Source organism: Festucalex cinctus, chromosome 2 (assembly GCF_051991245.1).
Source record: "Festucalex cinctus isolate MCC-2025b chromosome 2, RoL_Fcin_1.0, whole genome shotgun sequence".
Taxonomy (NCBI): domain Eukaryota; kingdom Metazoa; phylum Chordata; class Actinopteri; order Syngnathiformes; family Syngnathidae; genus Festucalex; species Festucalex cinctus.
In genome coordinates, this window is record NC_135412.1 from 32,762,910 (window position 1) to 32,786,039 (window position 23,130).

General features: G+C 41.7%; 1 protein-coding gene across 1 annotated transcript in view; it reads left to right on the forward strand.

Annotated features, from left to right (window-relative positions):
- LOC144014608 (contactin-3-like) overlaps window positions 1-23,130 on the forward strand; it is a 68,241-nt gene that overhangs the window by 13,568 nt on the left and 31,543 nt on the right. Inside the window, exons 4-12 of the mRNA XM_077514693.1 lie at window positions 2,171-2,346; window positions 10,212-10,307; window positions 10,402-10,605; window positions 11,244-11,346; window positions 11,620-11,804; window positions 14,088-14,224; window positions 16,581-16,710; window positions 17,274-17,424; window positions 17,690-17,817. Coding sequence (XP_077370819.1) covers window positions 2,171-2,346; window positions 10,212-10,307; window positions 10,402-10,605; window positions 11,244-11,346; window positions 11,620-11,804; window positions 14,088-14,224; window positions 16,581-16,710; window positions 17,274-17,424; window positions 17,690-17,817 — 1,310 coding nt within the window. The remainder of the gene's footprint in view (window positions 1-2,170; window positions 2,347-10,211; window positions 10,308-10,401; window positions 10,606-11,243; window positions 11,347-11,619; window positions 11,805-14,087; window positions 14,225-16,580; window positions 16,711-17,273; window positions 17,425-17,689; window positions 17,818-23,130) is intronic.

Here is a 23,130-nt window from a genome sequence, read left to right on the forward strand (position 1 = left end):
TAATTTGTTTTAATATAATAATACTGAAGGTGATTGCCCCAAACCACACCAGCACCACCGCTATTTTGTGTTGTCCATTGCCTATGTTGCCTAATAAGTAAGCTGGGCTCTGCCTTGAGCCTCTCACACAGCAAGGGGACTGGGGTCATTTAGGGCTAATCTAAATGCACACCAAATCACAGCATCCTCAACATCAAGCGTCCATTGACATTCAATGGTTTGGATTTATTCCCTAAGAATTTCATGTTTATTTTATTTTTTTCGTTTTTGAAGGTTAGGCTTGAAAGCTTTTGGAAAGTTTGCCATTTATGTCCTCCACACCTTTCATTTCCACTTAAAGGTGGCAGAATAGAGCAATGTAGCAAAGTAAAAAAGTTGTTATTTTACCGAGGGAACATTCATGAATACTGTCTGTCCTTGAACTTATCCATAATCTGTTTTGGAATAAAATCGAAGAGAGATGCATTCCTGTTGTAGCAGAGATATTCCTCAAATTGTATTTTTCAAGAAAGTAACTGAATTAACCTTTTTAAGTTACTTGAAATTTGTTAAAGTGTGTCTTCTTGCTCTATTTACACCTGCTGTATTATATTTTTACTTTACTGCTCAATGTGAAAGTACTGCAAAAGCTATTTCTGTATCATCATACGAATGTCTCTTACTATTTTTTTGTCATAATGAAAGGTCAAAAGTGGAATAATATGTTATGTAAATTTAATATGACAGAAAAGGTGATTGCGTGCGATATTGATGATAATGTCTCGATGCCTTTTTAAGCCTTGGTGTTCTGTTCCCCTTTAAATAGCAGAAGACAGCTTTGTGTATGATATGGTTAGATTAAATTTTAATGGTCCCAATGGAGAAACTGAGATTGTTGCCTCAGCAGGCATTGATAGTTGAAAGACACTGTGGATTAAAATTAATAGAAAGGGAATAAAACAACATGCCTATTGTATAAATAAAAAAATTCTGCTATGTTTTTAAATAAATTAACAATGGTTTCAAATCTTTGTCTTAATTGAGATTTATCGCCATTGAATAGATTTGGATTAACAGGAAAAAGTAGTAAACAATGTGTAGTAATTTGACTTTTAAACAACAATGAATGTCTTGTAATAAGGAGAATAGTGTCTCTGAAGTTGCCATGACAACCCCAGATCACCTTTATCAATGATCTCTAACGGTGCTATAAAGACCAACCCCTGAATTCCCTGAATAGGAAGACATTTTGCAGGGCAGAAAAAAAGACTTTCCAAGGGAGGTGTTCCTCTTGAGAGGACCGTGATTTTGGGGGGAAGGGGGCTGCTGCACTGAACAACATATTTTCATATGTTGCTGGACCAGGCAGGTCACCTCTGAGCAATAGTGTTATTATTCAGATGACATCTGTTGGTGTTTAGCATGTACATTTGTTAACGTCTGACGATGTCTTTGTTCCATTTCACGAGGTAACCCAGCAGACGTCTTCTGTATTCCCTCAGTCATTCCAATACGTGCAAATCGCAACAAAAGTGCGAATGCTCAGGCTAGTGTGGAATAAATTCTATTTCACAGTGGAAGTGGGGATCCCTGGAGCACATTTTCATGCTTTACCAAAACCTTTTACTATTATGGAAAATATTTACGGGATTGGGATGCCCACCAATTATTTTGAAAGCTCTAATCTTCCAGTTTAGGCAAATATGGCTATAGGAATACAGTTGAAAAAAAATGAAGTTTTAATTCTATGAGAATAAGCACGTTGGTATCACGTTTATACCTTTTTGTTTGTGTGGGAATTTTGACATACACTTCACTTTTATTCTTTGCCGTGGCCCCAATACTTCTTAAATGGTAGACAAATAACAAACAAGCAAAAAGCCATAAATGTACAGATAATAAAGGCTGCAAAAATGACAGATGCCACTTAAATGTCTCTTCAGTTGTCACATTTCTCAAGTGTTTCTTAAAGAGAAGCATTGAAGCTGAGCTTGTGAAATTCATGATAATAACGTAACCTTTAACGTCACAGGACTATGCATTTTAACCATTAGAGTGAGTGCATACTTAGGGTAGATTATTCATAATTTCAGTGAATTGTGTTCCTTTCTCAACTTGTATTGAAGCATCTTGGTTGTAGCAAATGGATGGTGCATTTTGCCAGGGACTGATGGTGTCTTTGCCCCCACAGATGGTCACTGAATGGGACTTTCATAAATCTCAGCCTGGATCGACGGCGGCGTCTGTCAGGTGGCAACCTCATTATAAGCAGCCTGGACCGCTACCAGGATGTAGGCGTCTACCAGTGTATGGCCTACAACACTGAAGGAGCAATCCTCAGCAGGAGAGCACATCTCAAGTTTGCCTGTAAGTCACTCCCTGTCACTTTGTGTCACTCGTCACTCAGAGGTAGCGTGGGCCTCGCACTCAGTCAGCAAATAATGCAGAGACACATGCAGCAATTATTTGCAATATTTATCAGACTGCCACTACCTTAGTGTGAAGCCGCATTAAATGTTAAAGTGCGTGAGGGGGGGCTTTGGATATGAAGACCTCTGACTCATCACTTTAAACTTCATAACTAGGAAACAACCCCAATGACTTGTTTACTGAATCTAAAGTGTGTTATGAAAAGATACAGCATAATCCTGTTTTTCACACAATGCAGATGTATGATAATGACAGGAAATAACTGTTAGAAAAAGGATATTTACCACTCATTAAGGACTCTTCTCATGCAGATCACCTACGCTTCAAGCCATATAGCCACGCACCATTGGTTCCAATCAGTAAGCTTTTAACACATCCACTGCTGAGTTTGGTATGATTTGTTGGAAACGTGATTTGTTGAAAACATGAAAAAAAAAAAAATCTTTTTTTTTAACAATGTAAATTGCACAACCCTCTTTGCAGAACCAATATTGCCGTTAGAACTTCTTAAAAATCACTGTAGGGGCCCCTGAAGGGAGCCTTAACTGTGTTTCAATGCAAATATAATGCGTTGCTACCATTAATCCACTGCTGCGAGCATCAAGGATTATACAAAGCAAACTGTATAATTTCTATGTGATGTTCTCAGACATTAAAAGTAATGGTTGCTTAACTAAACCAAAATGATTCAGAATTAATGGAGCACTCATTAGAAACTAAACCTGGCATATTTGCATACCTACATTCACTTGGTATTTTTGTCACGTAATAGGAAGATAGGCTGAAAAGGAAGTTGCAGGGTTGTTTCAAACTTTTCAGCCTTCTAACAAGCCTGAAAGTTTTACTTTAATCACAGGGTCAGAGTGTTAAAATACAGGGAGAGCTGAATAAAAATCTGCAAAATTAATAAATAAAGATAAGCATAGAACCGTTGGATTAAAAACATATTGAATGTGTTTGTGTAGATTCTCAGTCATCCAGATCATGGTAATTCGTAATGGTTGAATCATATCAACTGGACTGTTCTTGCTTGTGGATGTTCCACCATTTAATCCAAAAGACTTCTTCAGTTCTAATTTTAAAACGTCTGGTGTCTCCCTATCTTAACATGGAGGACGCAGCCCCGAGGGGTGGCCACTATAGAGTTGTTGTTTTTGTCTGTCTTAGCTGGTGAATAACCATCCTGCATCATTCATCTGGCTGGTGGCAAAAAAGCTCGTTAAGGTGGCCACTCTTCCTGTGGAATGAGACAATCTTCAGGGGAGGGATGTCGCCACATTATTTAGAATCTGTCGATAGGTGATGGTGCAAACCTAGTCCCCCAGAGACATTAATATGCAGGAAGAATCCGCACTTAAACATTAGAATTAAGAAACCTTTTAGATTAAAGCGGTGAAACATCTCCAGCAAACAAGAAAATTCATTTTGCCTCAATTCAACCATTGCAATTTTTACTGAAATGTTTAACAAACTGATTCTGATAAAACTGCCCAAGTGAATTCTCAGATAAAAAACAAAACATGTATTAGTAGCTCCCGAAATTCTCGACAACCAATCCGCATAGTATCGTCAAGAACCGTATAACATACAGCATAGGGATGTAACGATATCCAAACATCACAATACAATATTATCACGATATGAAGGTCACGATATGATAATTATCACGATATTGTGGGGGGGGTTGGCAATATTTAAATAAGATCACAATAGTGTAAAAAAAACAAAAACAAAAAAATAGCTCATACTAAAAAAAAGCACAACATTGTGCTTTTGTACAAAACAGCATTGCATATAAACCACCTACAATCTCTTAATAACAATATTAAGGCACTTACATGCTAATGCAAGCACACATTGATCGCTTCACAAGCAAATTAGGTTCCCCTTCATCTGACAGTTACAATATATTTTAAACATAGAAGGCCAAAACATCCCTAATGAAAATTAAATTGCACTAATAAACAAGCCACTAGAGGGTGCTAGAACTGCACAAATGGAAATCAAGCTGAATTTTTTAAACAGATGTGTTCCTTTTAAATATTGTGAACATGACGATGAACATATTGTGGAAGTTTTAATATCACAATATCAGGTTATTGTCCTTATCGTGACATCCCTAATACAGCATGGTACATTTAAATGTATACATGGTGTCACGCCGCCACCAGAGTGGCGGGTCAAGCTTTTATTTGTCACAGTCAGGTTCCTGTTTTATTTTGAAATTACTAACTCTCATCTCATCCCAGGTCACTTACCCTTCCTGCAGCTCACTGATTACCGGTCCACGCCCATGATCACCACCACCTGTTCCCAATCAACCCGGACATAAAAGCCACCTGCATTCTCCCCTCCGTTGCCGAAGTGTCACATCTCAGTGCATGGAAGCGTCCTCACAGTCCTTGTTTCACAGTCCTTGTTCGATGTCTTGCCTTGCCTTGTCTTGCGCCCTTAGTTTACCCCTTGTTTTCCTCCCTAGCGGAGCGCCTTTAGTTGTCCCTGTTTTTGAGTGCCCTTGTTTATTCTCCAGTTTGGAGCTCTTTTTGTTCTGCCTTTTTTCCCTCCTTGAGAGGTGTTTTTGGTTCGAATTGATTAAAGCTGCAGCCTTGTTGGCCAACTGTCACTCTGCGTCTGAGTCCTACCTCCTCGCTTCGTGTCAGTACACTTCGGCCAGCATGGACCCAGCGGAGAAGTTGGAGGCTGCACTTCGACGACAGGCCGCCCGCCTGTCGCAGACAGAGGAGCTCCAGCAGGCGATGGTCACCCGGATGGGAGAGCTCGCTGGACAGGTGCAGGAGCTAATGAGCCACCTGCGACACTCCACGCCGGCCATCACGAAACCAGAGACCGCAGAACCACCGAACCCAACTCCAGCCTTGACCGGGGCGGGGTTGAGACTGGCTTCCCCGGAGCGATACTCGGGAGACCAAGGACAATGTCAGGCATTCCTGACCGAATGCGACTTACATTTTGAACTTTCGCCACAGGCTTTCCCCACCGACCGTTCCCGTGTGGCCTTCATGATTTCACATCTGACTGGACGAGCCAGAGACTGGGCCACCACGGAATGGGCACGGCACTCCCCGACTTGCTCAAATGCAGCCGGGTTTAGCAGGGCACTTCGTCTTGTTTTCGATTCCACCAACATGGATCGGGAAAAGACTCGAGAGCTAAGTAATCTCAGACAAGGCCGAGAATCGGTTAATGACTATGCGATCCGATTCCGAACTCTAGCGGCCAAGAGTGGCTGGAATGAGACAGCCCTCTTTGATCATTTTTTGAAGGGGCTCTCCGCCGCTATGCAAGAACTCCTACTACCCGTGGACTTACCTAGCGACTTGGACTCGTTGATCTCGCTGGCCATCCGCATCGATCACCGACGGCGAGATCTCATGCACACCAGCGGTCACCATCGAAGGACCGGCTCCGAATTCTTTCGGCACCCCGCAGCAATGGAGTCACCACAAGGGGCGCCTCTCCAGTCGTCCACCATGGGGAGGTCCAGCGAGATTGGCGAGGAGCCGATGCAGCTGGACCGCGCCCGACTGACTCACCATGAACGCCAGCGACGTCGTCAAGAGGGGCGGTGCTACTATTGTGGAGAAAGAGGACATTTGGTGGTAGCTTGTCCTACCAAGCGAGGCCCTCCGGTGACTTCCGAGACTCCCAAACAGGTCAAGAACCGAAAACTCACGCAAGTCACGATTTCCGGCAATGCCATTTCCACAGACCTACTAGCTCTCATCGACTCTGGAGCGGACGAGAGCCTCATGGATTGGGGTCTGGTGGAAAGATTGCAGGCAGGCACGGAGCCACTTTCCACCCATATGAGGGCCAGGGCGCTCAATGGGAAAGACTTATTTCTCATCACGCATGTCACAGAGCCACTCGAGATTCACATTGGGCAGCACAGAGAACTCCTTCGTTTTCATGTCTTCCGCTCCCCATCACACACACTGGTCCTGGGACACCCCTGGTTGCAGTTGCACAACCCCCGCATCGACTGGCGATCGGGGCAAGTCCTGGACTGGGGAAAGGACTGTGAACACCATGGGTTGGAGCGGCCAGCGGCAGAGGCACCTCCCGCTGCCGTCCGACAGGTGACTCTTGTGAATGACCAGGAATACCCGGACCTGAACACCGTTCCCACCTGCTATCATCCTCTCAGGGAGGTGTTCAGCAAAACCAAGGCCATGTCACTTCCCCCACATCGATCCTATGACTGTGCAATTGAGCTGATTCCTGGGTCTTCCATTCCGAAGGGGAGATTGTACTCGGTTTCGGGCCCCGAACGCAAAGCCTTGAATGAGTACATCGACACGTCTTTGAAAGCAGGACTTATACGGCCATCGTCATCGCCAGCTGGAGCTGGTTTTTTCTTCGTGGGCAAGAAGGATGGTTCGTTACGTCCTTGTATTGACTACAGCCCTTTGAATGAAATCACAGTCAAGAACCGTTATCCTCTGCCTCTGATGTCCTCAGTATTTGACCAGCTCCAGCAAGCCAAGGTGTTCACCAAATTAGATCTTCGAAACGCCTATCATCTCGTCCGTATTCGTGCAGGGGATGAATGGAAGACCGGCTTTAATACTCCCAGAGGCCACTATGAATACTTAGTCATGCCCTTTGGACTCACGAATGCGCCAGCAGTTTTCCAGGCCATGATTAATGACGTGCTCAAGGACTTCATCGACCAGTTCGTATATGTTTATTTGGACGACATTTTGATCTACTCACCGGACTTGAAGACCCACCAGCACCACGTTACCCAAGTCCTGAAACGCCTGCTTGACCATCAACTCTATGTAAAGGCTGAGAAGAGCCTTTTTCACACCGACACCATCTCATTTCTGGGATTCGTGGTATCCCCGGGCAAGGTCGAGATGGAGTCGGAGAAGGTCAGCGCTGTCAGGGACTGGCCCACACCTGAATCCAGGAAGAAGGTGCAACAATTCCTGGGATTCGCCAACTTTTACAGACGCTTTATCCGCAACTTCAGCTCCATCGCAGCTCCACTCCATGCCTTGACCTCTCCACAGCAACGCTTTGCCTGGACCCCGGAAGCCAATACCGCATTCAACCAACTCAAGAAACGTTTCACAGAGACTCCAATACTCAGAGTGCCCGATCCTACCCGCCAGTTCATTGTCGAGGTAGATGCCTCAAATCTGGGCGTCGGAGCCGTCCTATCCCAAAGGAACCAGGAGGATGGAAAAGTGCACCCCTGCGCCTTCTTGTCTCGGAAACTCTCAAAGGCCGAGCGCAACTACAGCGTTGGAGACCGAGAATTGCTGGCTGTAAAGGTCGCCCTAGAAGAGTGGAGGCACTGGCTGGAGGGCGCGGAACACCCTTTCATTATATGGACAGATCACCGCAACCTGGAGTACCTGCGCCAAGCAAAAAGACTAAACCCCCGACAGGCCAGGTGGTCCTTGTTTTTTAACAGATTTTCTTTTTCTCTGACCTACAGACCCGGAAGCAAGAATATCAAAGCCGACGCACTATCACGAATTCATGATCCTGATACCACTGTGACCGAACCTGAACCCATCCTTCCCAAAGACTGCGTAATAGGCACGATGTCCTGGCAAATCGAGGAGGAGGTCAAGGAGGCCCTCAAAGACACGAGCCCTCCCAAGGAGTGTCCACCACGACGGCTCTATGTACCAGAAACCCTGCGAGCTCAGGTGATCCATTGGGCACACACCGCTCGTTTGTCTTGCCACCCAGGAACCCGCAGGACTCTGTTTGCCGTCGCCCGGAGGTTCTGGTGGCCTTCCATGGAGGCCTCGGTGCAGGAGTACGTCAAAGCCTGCCCAGTATGTGCCAGAAACAAAACATCGACACAACCACGGATGGGCCTTCTTCAACCGCTCCCTGTACCTTCAAGACCCTGGGCCGAAATATCATTAGACTTTGTCACTGGACTTCCCGTTTCACACGGTAAAACCACCATTCTCACTGTTGTCGACCGCTTTTCAAAAATGGTCCGTTTCATCCCACTCTCCAAGCTACCCTCAGCCAAACGTACTGCAGAAGTCATGATTGACCAGGTGTTCCGGGTCCATGGATTCCCTCGACACATTGTGTCAGACCGCGGACCTCAATTCGTGTCAAGATTCTGGAGAGAGTTTTGCAAAGCTCTAGGGGCCAAGGCAAACCTGACCTCCGGGTACCACCCGGAGGCCAACGGACAAGCGGAACGCCTCAACCAGCAGCTAGAGACAGGACTCCGGTGCCTGGTTTCCCAAAACCCATCATCATGGAGCGAAAATCTGGTATGGGTCGAACTCGCGCACAATTCTCTCCCCACATCTGCTACAGGTATCACGCCCTTCAAGTGTGTTCACGGCTACGATCCTCCCTACTTCGCGGACCTGGAAGAGGAAGCTTCAGTGCCCTCGGTCCACGCAATGGTCCGCAGGTGTCGCCGAATCTGGTCAGCAGCTCGACTGGCACTACAGCGTCAAGGGGACAGAATGAAAAGAGCTGCTGACCGGAAGAGGAGGCCCGCGCCACAGTACCAGCCAGGTCAAAGAGTCTGGCTGTCCACAAAGAACCTACACCTCAAGGTACCATGTCCAAAGTTGGCCCCTAGATTCGTGGGGCCTTTCCCGATTGCCAAGACCATAGGTCCTGCCGCCGTGCGCCTTCGCCTGCCTCGATCCCTCCGCGCCCACCCCACCTTCCACGTGAGTCAGGTCAAGCCAGTCCAGGACAGTTCCCTGGTCCCGCCCAAGCCTGCGCCGCCCCCTCCGGAGATGGTGGAGGGGGGCCCGGTGTATAAAGTGAGAAAGTTGTTGGACGTCAGAAAGCGGGGCCGGGGACACCAATACCTGGTGGATTGGGAGGGTTACGGGCCAGAAGAGAGGCAGTGGGTGCCCGCCCGGTTCATCGTGGACCCCTCCCTCATCGATGAATTCTATGATGAACACCCCGAGATTCCTGGGCCGTCGAGAGCCGGCCGTTGAGGGGGGGGTACTGTCACGCCGCCACCAGAGTGGCGGGTCAAGCTTTTATTTGTCACAGTCAGGTTCCTGTTTTATTTTGAAATTACTAACTCTCATCTCATCCCAGGTCACTTACCCTTCCTGCAGCTCACTGATTACCGGTCCACGCCCATGATCACCACCACCTGTTCCCAATCAACCCGGACATAAAAGCCACCTGCATTCTCCCCTCCGTTGCCGAAGTGTCACATCTCAGTGCATGGAAGCGTCCTCACAGTCCTTGTTTCACAGTCCTTGTTCGATGTCTTGCCTTGCCTTGTCTTGCGCCCTTAGTTTACCCCTTGTTTTCCTCCCTAGCGGAGCGCCTTTAGTTGTCCCTGTTTTTGAGTGCCCTTGTTTATTCTCCAGTTTGGAGCTCTTTTTGTTCTGCCTTTTTTCCCTCCTTGAGAGGTGTTTTTGGTTCGAATTGATTAAAGCTGCAGCCTTGTTGGCCAACTGTCACTCTGCGTCTGAGTCCTACCTCCTCGCTTCGTGTCACATGGTAAGGAGTAATATAGTAGAGTAGTACGGTGTCGGAGTGCAATATAGCAAAACTCCTGTATGAGCATTCCCAATTTTAGAAGGGCATTTTAAGTTTTCAGTTGGTCTGAAGTCTTTAGTGTGTCTATCTGTGTCACTCTTCCTCTTTCTATGTTGCTCAGGCGTGGCTGAAGTGCAATTCCCTCAACAATCCTTTCTAATGGATTTGTGTCGGTGTGCTGCTCAAAGCTTTTACCCTGTCTCCGTTCCACTCATACTGTCTGTATGTCGGATCCTGCCATTATGTCCCTTTTGTCTCCTCTTGCACCACAGACTTGGATCATTTCAAAGTTCACACCAGAAGCGCTGTGTCTGTTCGAGAGGGACAAGGCGTGGTGTTGCTTTGTGGAACGCCCACTTCCTCAGGAGGTTAGAAAAAAAAAAAAAGAAGAAAAAAAAATCTGATGAAATGAGCTCGCTTAATTAAAATGTATCATGACAAATGCATCCCCTGCTGTCACAGATCTTACATATGCATGGGTCTTTAACGAGTACCCATACTTCGTCCAGCAAGACAATCGCCGCTTCGTCTCTCAGCAAACAGGAAACCTTTACATCGCCAAAGTGGAGCCATCCGACGTGGGCAACTACACTTGTGTTGTGATGAACAGCATCACAAAGGGCAAAGTTCATAGCTCGCCTACATCTCTCATCCTCAGGACAGATGGTGAGAAATATATCGAGTTGTTGTTCTGATATGGCATGGTGTTATTCTGAGCCTCTCCTTCCAAAATTCAGACCTTTTTGTGTTTCTGCAGTTGTTTGGTACTTTAGTTGACTCACCAAACGCTAATGTCTTTAAATAAATAGTTGCTTGTCCCGTGTATGGCAGGAAAACAATGGCCGTCAATTGCTTTTTTGCTTACTTTAAAAGCTCTCCCTGGTGAATTTACAGGCCCAGTTCTCTTCTGGTGCACTTTCACAAAAATAGCCACTAAAGATTGGCTTTGAAATGAATTAAACATAAGCCATACATCACTGGACCATTACATTGAGTGTTCCAGTGGCTCGACCAGTTACTTTCCACTCATTGCACAGTACATGTCTTCAATTCTGTCACAAGTTTAAAATAGACACACTGTCAAGCATTCAAAATCTATTCAACTCAAGACCAGATTTAAATTTTTCCACATGACATTGTTGTGAATGCTCGCAAAGTGATTTTCTACATTGTGGTCATCCATGTATTTTTTTAAAAAATTTATTGTTCCTGTGTTGCTTTTACAGCCTACAGTATAATTTAAACCATATTGCTTGTAAGTCCTGAATAATGGGAGAATGAGATCTTGTGCTTACTTTTCATAGGAGTGATGGGTGAATACGAGCCAAAAATAGAAGTTAATTTCCCAGACAATGTACCCGCCGCAAAAGGATCAACAGTTACGCTGGAGTGTTTCGCTCTCGGGAAGTAAGCTGGATTCTTCAACGCTTGTTTTCATTCCTTTGCCAGTGGATGAGAAACTAGTGGATAAAGAAAAGTTACTGTGGCAATTATATTTCTTAGAAGGTAGCATTTAAAGCCGTGACGGGTATGAAAACTTGTGATGTAAATCAGACTTATTTTGTTGACGGCTTCTGTCCTTTCGGCTCCGTCGAGCACTTTAGTGCACTGCTATTGAACACTCAACAATCTCAAACTTTCAGAGGAACTTAAATGAGAGTTTGTGCTGTCTCCTCACAGTCCTGTCCCAGAGATCACCTGGAAGAGGGCCAATGGAGTTCCATTCCCCAGCAAAGTCAAAATGAAATACGCCAACGCAGTGCTGGAGATCCCCAGCTTTCAGCAGGAAGATACAGGAGGATATGAGTGTGTGGTTGAGAATAAGATGGGCAAAAATACAGCCGCAGGTCTCCTGTCTTTCTATGGTACACTACTTTTGATTAACATTTTGTACAGTAAAACTACAGCAAAGTTAAACTTTGTATGTGTTATGGAGCCACGCTATTTGCCAGAGGTGGGAGTCATAAGTCTCAAGTTCTTAAGTTAACCTTCAAGTTTCAAGCAAGACCCAAGTTACTGTGGCTAAAATCCAGCAAGTCAAGTCCTCTCTAAATTTCAAGCAAGTCATTGCTTGAGCTAAGCAAGTCTTAAATTTGCTTAGTCACAACATACTGATATATTCACACATTAGCCACTTTGCACTGTCTCTCAACTTACAACAATTAGCGCTTATTGCTTCCAAAACCAGCCTCTGTATTGTCTAAATTGTCTTTTCAATTATTTAAACATAACCAACATGAAGCTCATGTACTGTTTGACCTGCTGTCGGTTAGCGCAACAGTGATGCTAGCTTAGCTATCTTTGAGAGTTTTACAACGACAAATAAAGTTAGGCATCATAAGGTGTGTTGCCATTAGCCTCAGTTTTGCGCAAAAGGCAAGTCGCGTGAAAGCTGGTAATGGAAACATGATTTTCGGGGGAAAAAAACAAACTCAAATATAGCAAAAAAGTTTTTAACGCTCTAAATGAGGTGTTTTTTCAGACATGTTGATATAGAAGTATTTAGCAAAAGTGTAATGGAAACACTTTTTGCGCATTGCCTGCAGTTATGTGACCCCCGCCCGGTCAAGGAGAAAAGGCAGTAGGGGCCACTCGCTTTCATGTCGGAACTGCCTCCTGAGCAGATAACGAGTCTTTTTAAGCGCAAAGAGATTTAGCTATAGGGCCAAGGCCGCCATTCCATGGACTTTCCATATCGTTGCATGAGAAATGGCCGCAACAAGCTATTCAAGCGACATACGGTACAAATCCGTTCTATCCGTCCGCACCATAAGTTAAGAGTTATAAGCGCGCACACACACAACACAAACACCAAATACCCGAACCCGCCCGATGAGGGGCGTGAGATGTTTTTAAAGTAATCTTAACAACTCCAGGCGTCCTTCATCCATAAATATCATGAGCACCTCCTATAGAACTGCGGAAACTCACGAGACGGGACATGACGAGAATTGTGCCTCAGAAACATAACGCTCTTCAATGAAAACACCTATAAGTCGATATTGTACTTTATGGAAATAGTACAATATTTTTTTGTTTGTTTTGCAAAAAACTGTAATGGAAACTCAGCTATAGTTGTTTATCTTTGAGCTGCAAATCTTGCATGTTGCCATAATCTTTTTCCCAATTTTACCAAATACAACTTTAAATCCAACTTTAACAATTTTCCACGCTCTCTCCGTGAGTTTTGCTTCATGAGGTGGCCTCTGCACTCTGCAACATATAGGTTTGCCCAGTTTATATGTATTGTACTACAAGAAAAAAAACCTCTTGTTTCCAAAAATAAAACAAATGACACATTACCTTAAAATTTTCAATGCATCAGGCAAGACTCGTCAATACAGTTCAAATCAAAGCCATTCATGTTTACATTTTAACCAAAGCAAGTCCCAAATTCTAAAACTGGTGACTTACTATAAGTCTCACTCAGGTCAGGTCATGAGACTTGAGACTGCCACCTCTGTTATATGGAAACCTGACAATGGAGATGCTCACCTCCTTTACAGCGAGAACAGCTTTCATTCTTCTGAGGAAGAATGACAAGATGTTGTCATTTGTTGTTGGAGAGGAACAGGCTGAGCTGCATGACCAACAGCAAAAAGCAAAAGATTACATCCGAGCTAACTTTTCTGAGGGGATGCTCACATTCAATTGTTTTTTTTTTTCTCATCTTTAGTCTCATGTACATAAATAGATTTACCAAGTTATTGGAAAGAATCCTAATTTTAGATGTGGCTGATACTTGTGTAATTGTCTTGCTTTTATTTTGTAATAGGGTCTGAGTGAGACAAAGATAAGAATTGTAATTTGGTAATTTAATGACTGTACTAAAACCCAGTTTTATTGATGTAGCCTGAACTAAACATTGCAATCTTCTCAGATAATAAGTCCTGCCGGGTTTCATTTTATGCCAGGTATTACTGTTTTATTTTGGGCAGCATACGTTTGGCTGTAAATTTGAGAGTGAAATAAAATTGCACTTGGTGTGATATTGCATGTGGAAGGAACGAAAACTGTACAAGAACTAGCACAAATGTAGGTTGGTTATATGCTCAATATGAGCATGCTTTCAATTGACCTGTTTTCAATGTGGTGACACAATTTTGCCCCATCAAAAATATCTAGGCCTTGTGTTTGTGTTCCCTCAGCCAAGCCTCAGTGGATTCAGACCATGAAGGACACAGCTCTGGCCATAGAGGAGAATTTGGACTGGGAGTGTCGGGCCAGCGGCAAACCTAAACCCATTCACACGTGGCTGAAGAACGGGCAGCAGCTGCTCTCCAGGGTAAATGTGCATCCTGTCTTTACCAATGTTTTATTCTCAAGGCTTATTCTTCCCCTTCAACTCATCCTTTGTTTTTTTCCTTCTCAAATTGTTTTCTTTCAATTTTTTTTTCTTACACTCATTGCTGCTTTTCCAAGTGCAATTCAGAGGGCGATGGGAGGAGAGCGTAAACATGTCACCGAGTGATGAGACATGGTTCTCTGTCTACCTCGGCAGATCACAGAGTGCAGCACTGTGGTCCCCATGGAGGTTGCTCCATTTCATCTGAATGGAGTCACTCGCAGCTCTTCATTATTAATGCCGCATATTTAAGACCCGCCTGATTAAGGGACTCTGAGCTTAATCTAGTTTGAAATACACCTTGCTAGTACAGCCTATGTATGCATAAGCGAGAACCACAGCTTTTAGTTTGATTGTCTTTAGCATCGAGATTTATTTACTTAAGTGTTGAATAACGCCTAGCGGTAGGCCTAATTTAATGAGATTGACCTCAACACAGCATGTCTGATAAGAACATTTATTTCAAGTGTACATGTTGCTTCATCATTCAACTGAATGTCTTTGAAGGTATTTACAGGATAAGCAAACATAAAATGAGCTCAGTGGACACATGATCCGAAGCAAACCGATCAGCATAGGCAATTAGAGGGGCTTCAATTACTTGCGTTTTTGTTTGTTTGTTTGTTTTGCTTTTTCTGTGACTGATCTTGGTCTCTATCCCTCACAAATAGCGTTGGCGGGAGGACAGAGTGGTGTTCTCCAAACCAGTATGTACGTGTATAGATACACGCTGTGGAATTTCCAGCATGGAGACAGCAGAGAAATAAATGTATTCTAGTTAGGCTCATGTAGTGAGTGGGACGGCGCCGCACACATTGTACAAGTAGTTTCTGTACTCAAAAGATCCCTTGCTAATAGAGCATGTGCAGAAGACCAGTGGCCCCTTCAATCAAAGTATTCCAAATACAGTATGTTTATATGGACAAGCATTCGGGAAAAGAAAGGAGTAACAAAAGGGTCTCATCTGAGATTTTTAGAGCACATTGTTTTTTTTGTTTTTTTTTTGCAAGTGTTTACACGGCCTTTCAAAACCTGAATATTGTCGATATTCGGATCTACTGCATGTATAGAGTAGACATAGTCAATGTAGTAGTTATGGATCAGATAGAGTTACAGTGCAGAAAAGGTTATGACATTATTGCACACACAATAACTGACACATCCAACCATTAGTGGTGAGGTCCAATGATTGGATGAACAGTCACGAAAATGCTGGACAAAGTGTCTCATTAGATTATGTTGGGTGTTAAAAAAAATGTACAACATTTAAAAAATGAATATCGGTGAATGATTTCAGATGTTGCGATGTCGTATAATGTTGTGTTAGAGGCTTTTATAATAACATGCCTGACTCGGAAAGGAAGAAATGAATTAATGAAAGAAGAATCTGCGTAACTGCAATGTTGTAGGCAAAATAAATTAAATATACTTCATGTTGGAAAATAAAAATTGTAACAACACAGTCAAAAGGAATTACATTTTAGAAACAATTTTTCAAAGCTTCTCAAATGTTCAATATGAGCTCCATTAGTGACACGAGACGTTACATCAGTATTCCTTTGCCCTTCACAGTCATCCTTCCTCTTTGAATTTTTTGTTATGTCCGAATCTGCTTCAGAGCTGTTTTTTTTTTGTTTTTTTTCCCCCATGTTTAGTATTGAATTTCTCTGAAAATGAATGCTGCACACTCCGGTTTGATTTTGTTGAAACATATTACACAATGCCCTTTCATCACTCGTGAACGTTATTCTGCACCTTGAAAAAAAGAAAACCTAAGACATCAAAGTTAGTTTACGTGTAAGATATTGACCATCAGTGGTTATATTAATATTATTATATATTGTACTTTTTTTTTTTACTTTTTATTGTATTGTCATTTGTTTTTACTAGAGGAAAATATAAACTGTATTGGTCCAGCATGTCTTGTCAAACGAAAAGTACACATGCAGCTGCAGCCAAAACGCTGCTCATAATGTATTTTTTTGTAATGAGACTTCTTTAATGAAACCACAGACTCATAGAATACTTCCGTGCAAACATTTCAGTGAGTAAAGCTGCTGGTAGCAGTACCGGCTTGCAAAGTATAAACTGCTTTTTACATAATGGTGAGAGTTCCCTGGGCTCTATTTGGCAGCCACAAATGTGGTTTTTACCTGGATTGATCCATTCCTTCTTTGTTGATCCGGTATTGATCTATGCCCAATCCGATGCCTATTAAGCTTTGCCAGAGTCCGCTGAGCAAAGCAACGGCTATCTTAAGTGTCAGGCAATAATTACTTTCTTTCATCCCTCACAGGATAGGATCCTGGTGAAGGACGGCACTCTCTCTGTGTCTGTCCTGACACTTTCTGATGCCGGAATGTACCAGTGTGTGGCCGAGAACGAGCACAGCATTATATATTTTGCTGCTGAACTAATGGTTTTAGGTAGGGTGGCATTTATCTCTCCCTTAAATCATCAAATCATTGTTGCTCCAAAAATTTAAAGGTCATTTTACTGACATTCTAAAAGGTTGTCTGGCTTAGCGGATAATGGGGTCAGTCAGGATGATTCGTGGAGGTCAAACACATTTAAAATATATTTTCTGATATTTACCTGCCAAACGAGAAAAGAAATGCCACAATATGATTGTTTGATGTGTAACACTAATAATTTATTAGATGAACCCTTTAATATTCTTCCGTGGTGGCATTGCACAACAAAACACAACACACTAAAGCACACTTGTGGGTTGAATCATTTTGATTCTCACTGAAACTAAAACTCCTACAAGATTTGCTGAAGTCATTGTGATAGAATTCCAAGTTTTATTTAACTTTCATGGCCTGCTTGTCTTGATTTTGTATTTTGGTATTTATTATTATTATTATTATTATTATTATTATTATTATTATTATTATGAATTTAAAGTTGCACTCCTGTTAGAACAAGGTTCCACTGTATTCTTGGCTTGCCTTAGTTCTGAAATCTGCTGTTTGTTTCCTATCAGCCTCTCCTCCAGACTTCACAGGGACTGTCCTCAGAGCTTTGCTTAAGGCCAAGGCAGGAAGCACAGTGACATTGGAGTGTAAACCCCAAGCATATCCCTTGGCGAGCATTTTATGGAAGAAGGGAAACCTTCCTATTCTCACTAACAACAGGTAAGCACCGAAGTGCTGAGGTTTATTCAGTGTTAAAATCAACATATAAACTTGAAACCATCCTGTCTTTTAGAGGATTTAATTAAATTCCCCGTTGAAGCATAAACAGCCAATAAAGCTGATTCGGGCATACGTGAAGTGCTGATTGACTGGGCTCGGACCATGGACTCCAGTCGGCACTCTTAACTTCATGTCATGATAAAATCACTCGGCATTAATTGATGTTGGCTCAAAAACTGCTGTGTGTGTCGTTGCACTCTGCTAGGATCACCCTTTCACCAGATGGAACACTGAGGCTTGCCAATGTGAGCAAGTCTGATGCAGGCAGCTATACGTGCTTCGCTAGGAATAGATTTGGCATGTCCAGTACAACTGGAAGACTCCTTGTCACAGGTAAATTCTGTTTAGCACTCCACAGGTCAGTATGCACACCAGTTGAATAGTAGACCCTCAAAACTTTTCCACTTTGACTTTTGGTTTGCTTTAGATCTTTCCCATATGACAAAATGGATGACATTTTATCATAGTTAATGGTAAATTCAAATAAGTGAAAAAAGAAGTCACTGTTTTTAATAATATGTGAATCATCTAACCGCTGAGTCGTCTTCCAGTTTTCCATTTTCCATCAATCAATTGACTTTTGCAGATTTGCCAAGAGGTATACAAGGTTCTGTTTATAAAATAAAAAAAAAAGTACAAAAAAGAAAAAGAAAGGAAAAAATTCACCATTAGAACATCGAACAACCTCTGAATCAGGGGAGTTACAAACCACTAAACTTACAGATGAATCATCTGCCTCATATCATGGGCAGGACACTGATTAATAACCTGTGATGTTTCGGGTCAAATTGACCCCCTACAAATTTATAGGTTCAACTTTTCTGCTGGCCTTCATTTTTATTTATTTATTTTTTTGAATATTAAAAACCTTGCATTGCGTTATGTGGTGTTTTTGGGTGATTAAACATTAGAACGGGTCACATTGACTCATGAAAATTGTTAAGAAAACAAACACAACAGGAGGACTATGCTGTCCTTACATTATCGTTACCAGTTCCATATTCTGTATCTATTCATTTGTCAAAGGGGATGTATTTTACCTAAACTTTCTTTGCAAATGGAACACCTATGGTCACTGACTTTTTAAATTTACATTGGTTGTTCTATGTGGTTGCATTTCGTCACAGTTGCTATAAATCACTTGGAAAGTCAAAGGTTTCCCTTAGAGGAGGTGAAACAACCCATTTTGTAGCATCTAAAGAAACGTCCTTGAATGGAAGCAATGAAAATGTTAGTGAGGAGTTGTTACTGATACTATTATTGTTGAAGAAGACTGTGTCATGATATCTGGATCCGTCGGTTCCCCCATGCTCCTTGTTCCTCACATTTGTAACCGTTTTCTATCATCTCTAATTAGGGCTGCCTAGATTAACTGACTAGTACGACTACGTCAACAAACAAATCGGTCAACATAATCATTGTTGTTTTTTGTAGTTCTGTTTTTCCTCTCAAAACTGCCTCGTCCAAAAATGAGAACGTCTTTCAACAAAAATACTTCATCCGATGCAAACCTGCCTTTCATGGCAGCACAACGGTGAAAGAAAGGAAAAACATGTTGTGCCTGAATTTAGTTAGCACACACACGCACACCCCCACGCACTCACGGGTTATAGTGTGTGTAACATTGTAACACAATCATGTTATGTTTTGTTATGCTAATATTCGGTATTGTGCCATCGACTATGGATTACGGAGGTATTGGTCAATGAACTTCCCTTTATTAACAACCAACACAGCACATGTATGCCCGTAGTGATGCCAAAATACAAACAGCACACACATTCTGGTTCTCACACTTGTAAAGAGAATGAATTCTGAAACAAGAGTTGCTTAAAGTACCGGTAACAGAATTTGACGTTTGCCACAACACCGCAACAGCAATGCATCAATAAAACACAAATAACCCAATTCATTTCAATACTACATTACAATGCCAAAGCAAAAGTTCCTCCTATTTTGATTTTGTAGATCAATATTTAATAATTCTAAATTATATGCACTAGTGAAACAATAAATGTTAAATAAAAATGAAAAACAATGTTTATTTTAGTTTTCTTTAGCACAGTGCCTTTTCCTAATCTAATTCTCATCTAATTACACTATCTTTAAAAACAAATGCTTGACTCCTAAAAGTGTGAAATGTGTCAGAGTATTTTGTATTTTATTTTTTAGATATATATTTTTTTTGTATTTATAGATCATTTCAGAGTATTACTAGTGCAACTATGCATAGTATATAGTTTTTGGTTCCACTTTAAAATGTGCAAAAACATTTATAGCTAAAAATGTTTTTGCCACAGTATAAAGTTACACTGTAATTTATAAACAGTTCAGGAATGCTAGACAAGCGGCAAAGTTTAATGCAAATTTAATAAAATCATCTTAATTGTCTTTATTTTTAGTTTGTACATACCTTACATATTTCAAGTTGTAAGATCAACGATGCCTGGATTGGCTGGCATCCAATTCTGTGTGTCCCCGCCTACTGCCCGAAGCAAGCTGGTGCGCCGGCACCCCCCGACCTTTGTGAGGAATAGGCAGTTCAGAAAATGGATGGATGGATGAATGGATGGAGATAATGATGGTTATATGAGAGCAGTTTCTTGCTGGTGCGATTTGCCGCAATTTACAAATGATCCAATTTGTCGACTAATTGTGACTATCAGTAACTCGTCAACTAGTAAAATATACTGTGGCGCCTCCTAACCTCCCTTCTCCTGAAAAATGGGGAATTAATGGGAATTCACTGTAAATATGTGGTAATGTATATCGTTAATATGATATGCAAACAAAAATGAAAATTATGTGTGATGTTTTTAAAAAAAACAAATAGTAGTTCATCAGATTCTTTCATTTAACAACAAAAACATTAAATGAAATACAAAAAAATAAATATAATAACAATAATACATCATGTCCTTTTGACAGATGGATCAGGGACAAGGACGTTTTTCAATGCAGATCTATGATTGAATTTTTCGTAATTTGTAATCTGCACTGCTTTCTAACCATTAAAATAGTAAATGTATATACACACAAGAAAAAAAAAACAGACCAATGACTTTATGACTTCTCCCTTGTCTCTTGACTTAGCCAATCAGGTTGTTTATTCAAAGAATAGGAATTTGTAAATAGAGCAAGTGGGTACGTGTGAAAGCGGCCAGCTGTTAGGACAGTCTAAGAAAGGACATTCAGAGTTTAAAAAAAAAAAAAAAAGAAAAAGAAAAGAAAGAAAGAAAGAAAGAAAGAAAGAAAGAAAGAAAGAAAGAAAGAAACGTTTATTTTGTATTTATTTATTTATTTTTTAAATTGCTGCCGTCTTTTGTGCAACTGTGCCTTTAGTTCATTTGGAAACTTTACACAATGAATCGACTCGATAGTGAAATGTTCTGCAGGTTTCCTACTAGGTTTATGAATGTGCTGCATGCTATTGTCTGCAGTGAAAACCTGTCAAGGTCCGTTATTCTTTTAAATTACCAGTGCATTTTTCAAGGCTATAATGCAGGCAGTGACACGGGGCCATGACCTAGACATTGATTATTACCAGCTTAAGCAGTGAGGGGACACTCTTTCAATGTCATTTTTTAAATCCTTTGGCAGGCCCAATAAGGTACAGAGTGAGAGCAAATCGTCTCTTTGTTGTTCTTCAAGTCATTTCAGCAGAATTGATTTACCTTTTAAAAAGACTCAAGAGCAAACTTTAAAGAAACAAGAAAGTAAAAAGCACTTTAGATGATACAGAACCGTGTTGCAAGAAAAAAAAAGTATTTGGGTTTCATCATGGTGACAATGGAACAGGGCATAGCCATCAATTAAGAAGTAGACGAGGCAAGTTTTTAAAGACTAAGACAACTTAATGATCCTCTTCCATTCAACTGCTCTTCTCTAATTTCCAAAGAACTAAATAACCAAGCATTCAAATTCTGGGTGCATTAACACACAGTGACAGTAAAGCGCAAGTCAGATAATTAATTGAGTATCGTAATGAGTAGATAAAAAAAAAAAAAAAAAGCACAATGGTAACACGGAACATAAAATTCAACATTAGTGGTGGCAGAAATTACTGCACATAGAATGAAAAAAAAGTGAAAAAGTTTTGAACCGTTGTAATTATTATTTTAGCCCAGTCAAATCCAGTTCCTTTGATTTAAGATCTCAAGTGTGAATACGTTCTGAGTCCCTTAATCCTCCATGAAAGCAGACAAGTTATCTTTGTGCTTCAAGCAAAACAAGACATACATAGACATCAATTTAGATTCGGAAATATCAAACACTAACTCAGTCCTTCTGACACTTTTAGAGTGCCACAGCCCAATTGGAACTCTGAAAACTCTGTGACACCCAACATAACTAAAACAACTCTTAAAAAAAAAAAACACACACACACACATGGGGCTAGGTTAAACAATTCCCAAATATATACTTTTTTTTTTAAATAAACATTCCATTTGCAAGGCAAGCAGTGAGCATCGATTCCGAGCATAAACAAAGGAGCGGACTTGTTTCTAGCATTAAAGGGTCCATATCATGTAATTTTAGAAACCCCTTCACAGTTAACTATAGGCATATATATGATTATCTATTTCCTTTAGCACAGTGGCAATGTAATTTCTTATGAAATAAGAATTATTTTGGGAGATATTTTCTCATTCGGAGGTAAGGTGTCCCGTCAACTAAAATCCAAAATATACCAAATGTTAACAAGCGTATAACCAATATGATTAAGAAGGTGATGCAGGGGATATTCTAACACAGTTGAAAAATTGGAAATACCAGTAAGCGATGATGAACTTTCAGTTGTATTTACTTTGGTGTCTAGTGTATATAATTTGATAGAAAATTTCCATTCAAATTCATCTCTGTTCTGAGAGTTATGTTTAATGAATCATTTGAGATTCTTTGTTTACCCCTAACACTTGATCAACCTTCCATCTCTCGTAACCATAAAAACAGAGGTGGACAAAACTGTCATTACATCGGCCCATCATTGATGGATGCCCACCTTTCGGCAAGTTCTTCCTCATTTTCGGCAAGTGCTTTATGACGTCAAGCTTCGAAAAAATACACAAACTCAGCATCGATCCGGGTCAGTACAGACGGTCCATCTAGTTTTACGAGGCTTCGCATCATAAAGCAATCACCCAAAGTGCGGAAGAAACTCACCGAAAGGTGAGCATCTGTTAAAATGCGGGCTTTGCCCACCTCTGCTTAAAGAGAACAAAGACCACCGTGTCTGCTCTTCCCACAGGTCTGTTTAATGCTAATTTCCAAGTTACTGTTTGATGCTTGCTCTCTGTTTGGAAACTGTACTGCCCACAAATGTTGTGTACATAAGGCACATTTTTAACTCAAGATGGCTTTTTAATACAATTTATCACCACCTCTTGACTTCTCTGCCAGATGCTGTCATCTCAAAGGATGTGGAAAAGGCCTTTGATTGTGTGGTGGTATCGATTTTACAATCCAAAGAAGTTTGGCTTTGGCAAGAACTTTGTCACATGGGTGAAACTCGTGTATTCATCCCCATAGCCTTGGTGAGGACAAGCAATTCCCAGTCAGCATACTTTCCTCTTAATCGCTGCACTCGCCAAGGTTGTCCCACGAGTCCCCAGTTGTTTGCCTTAGCTATCAAGCCCCTCTCCGTTG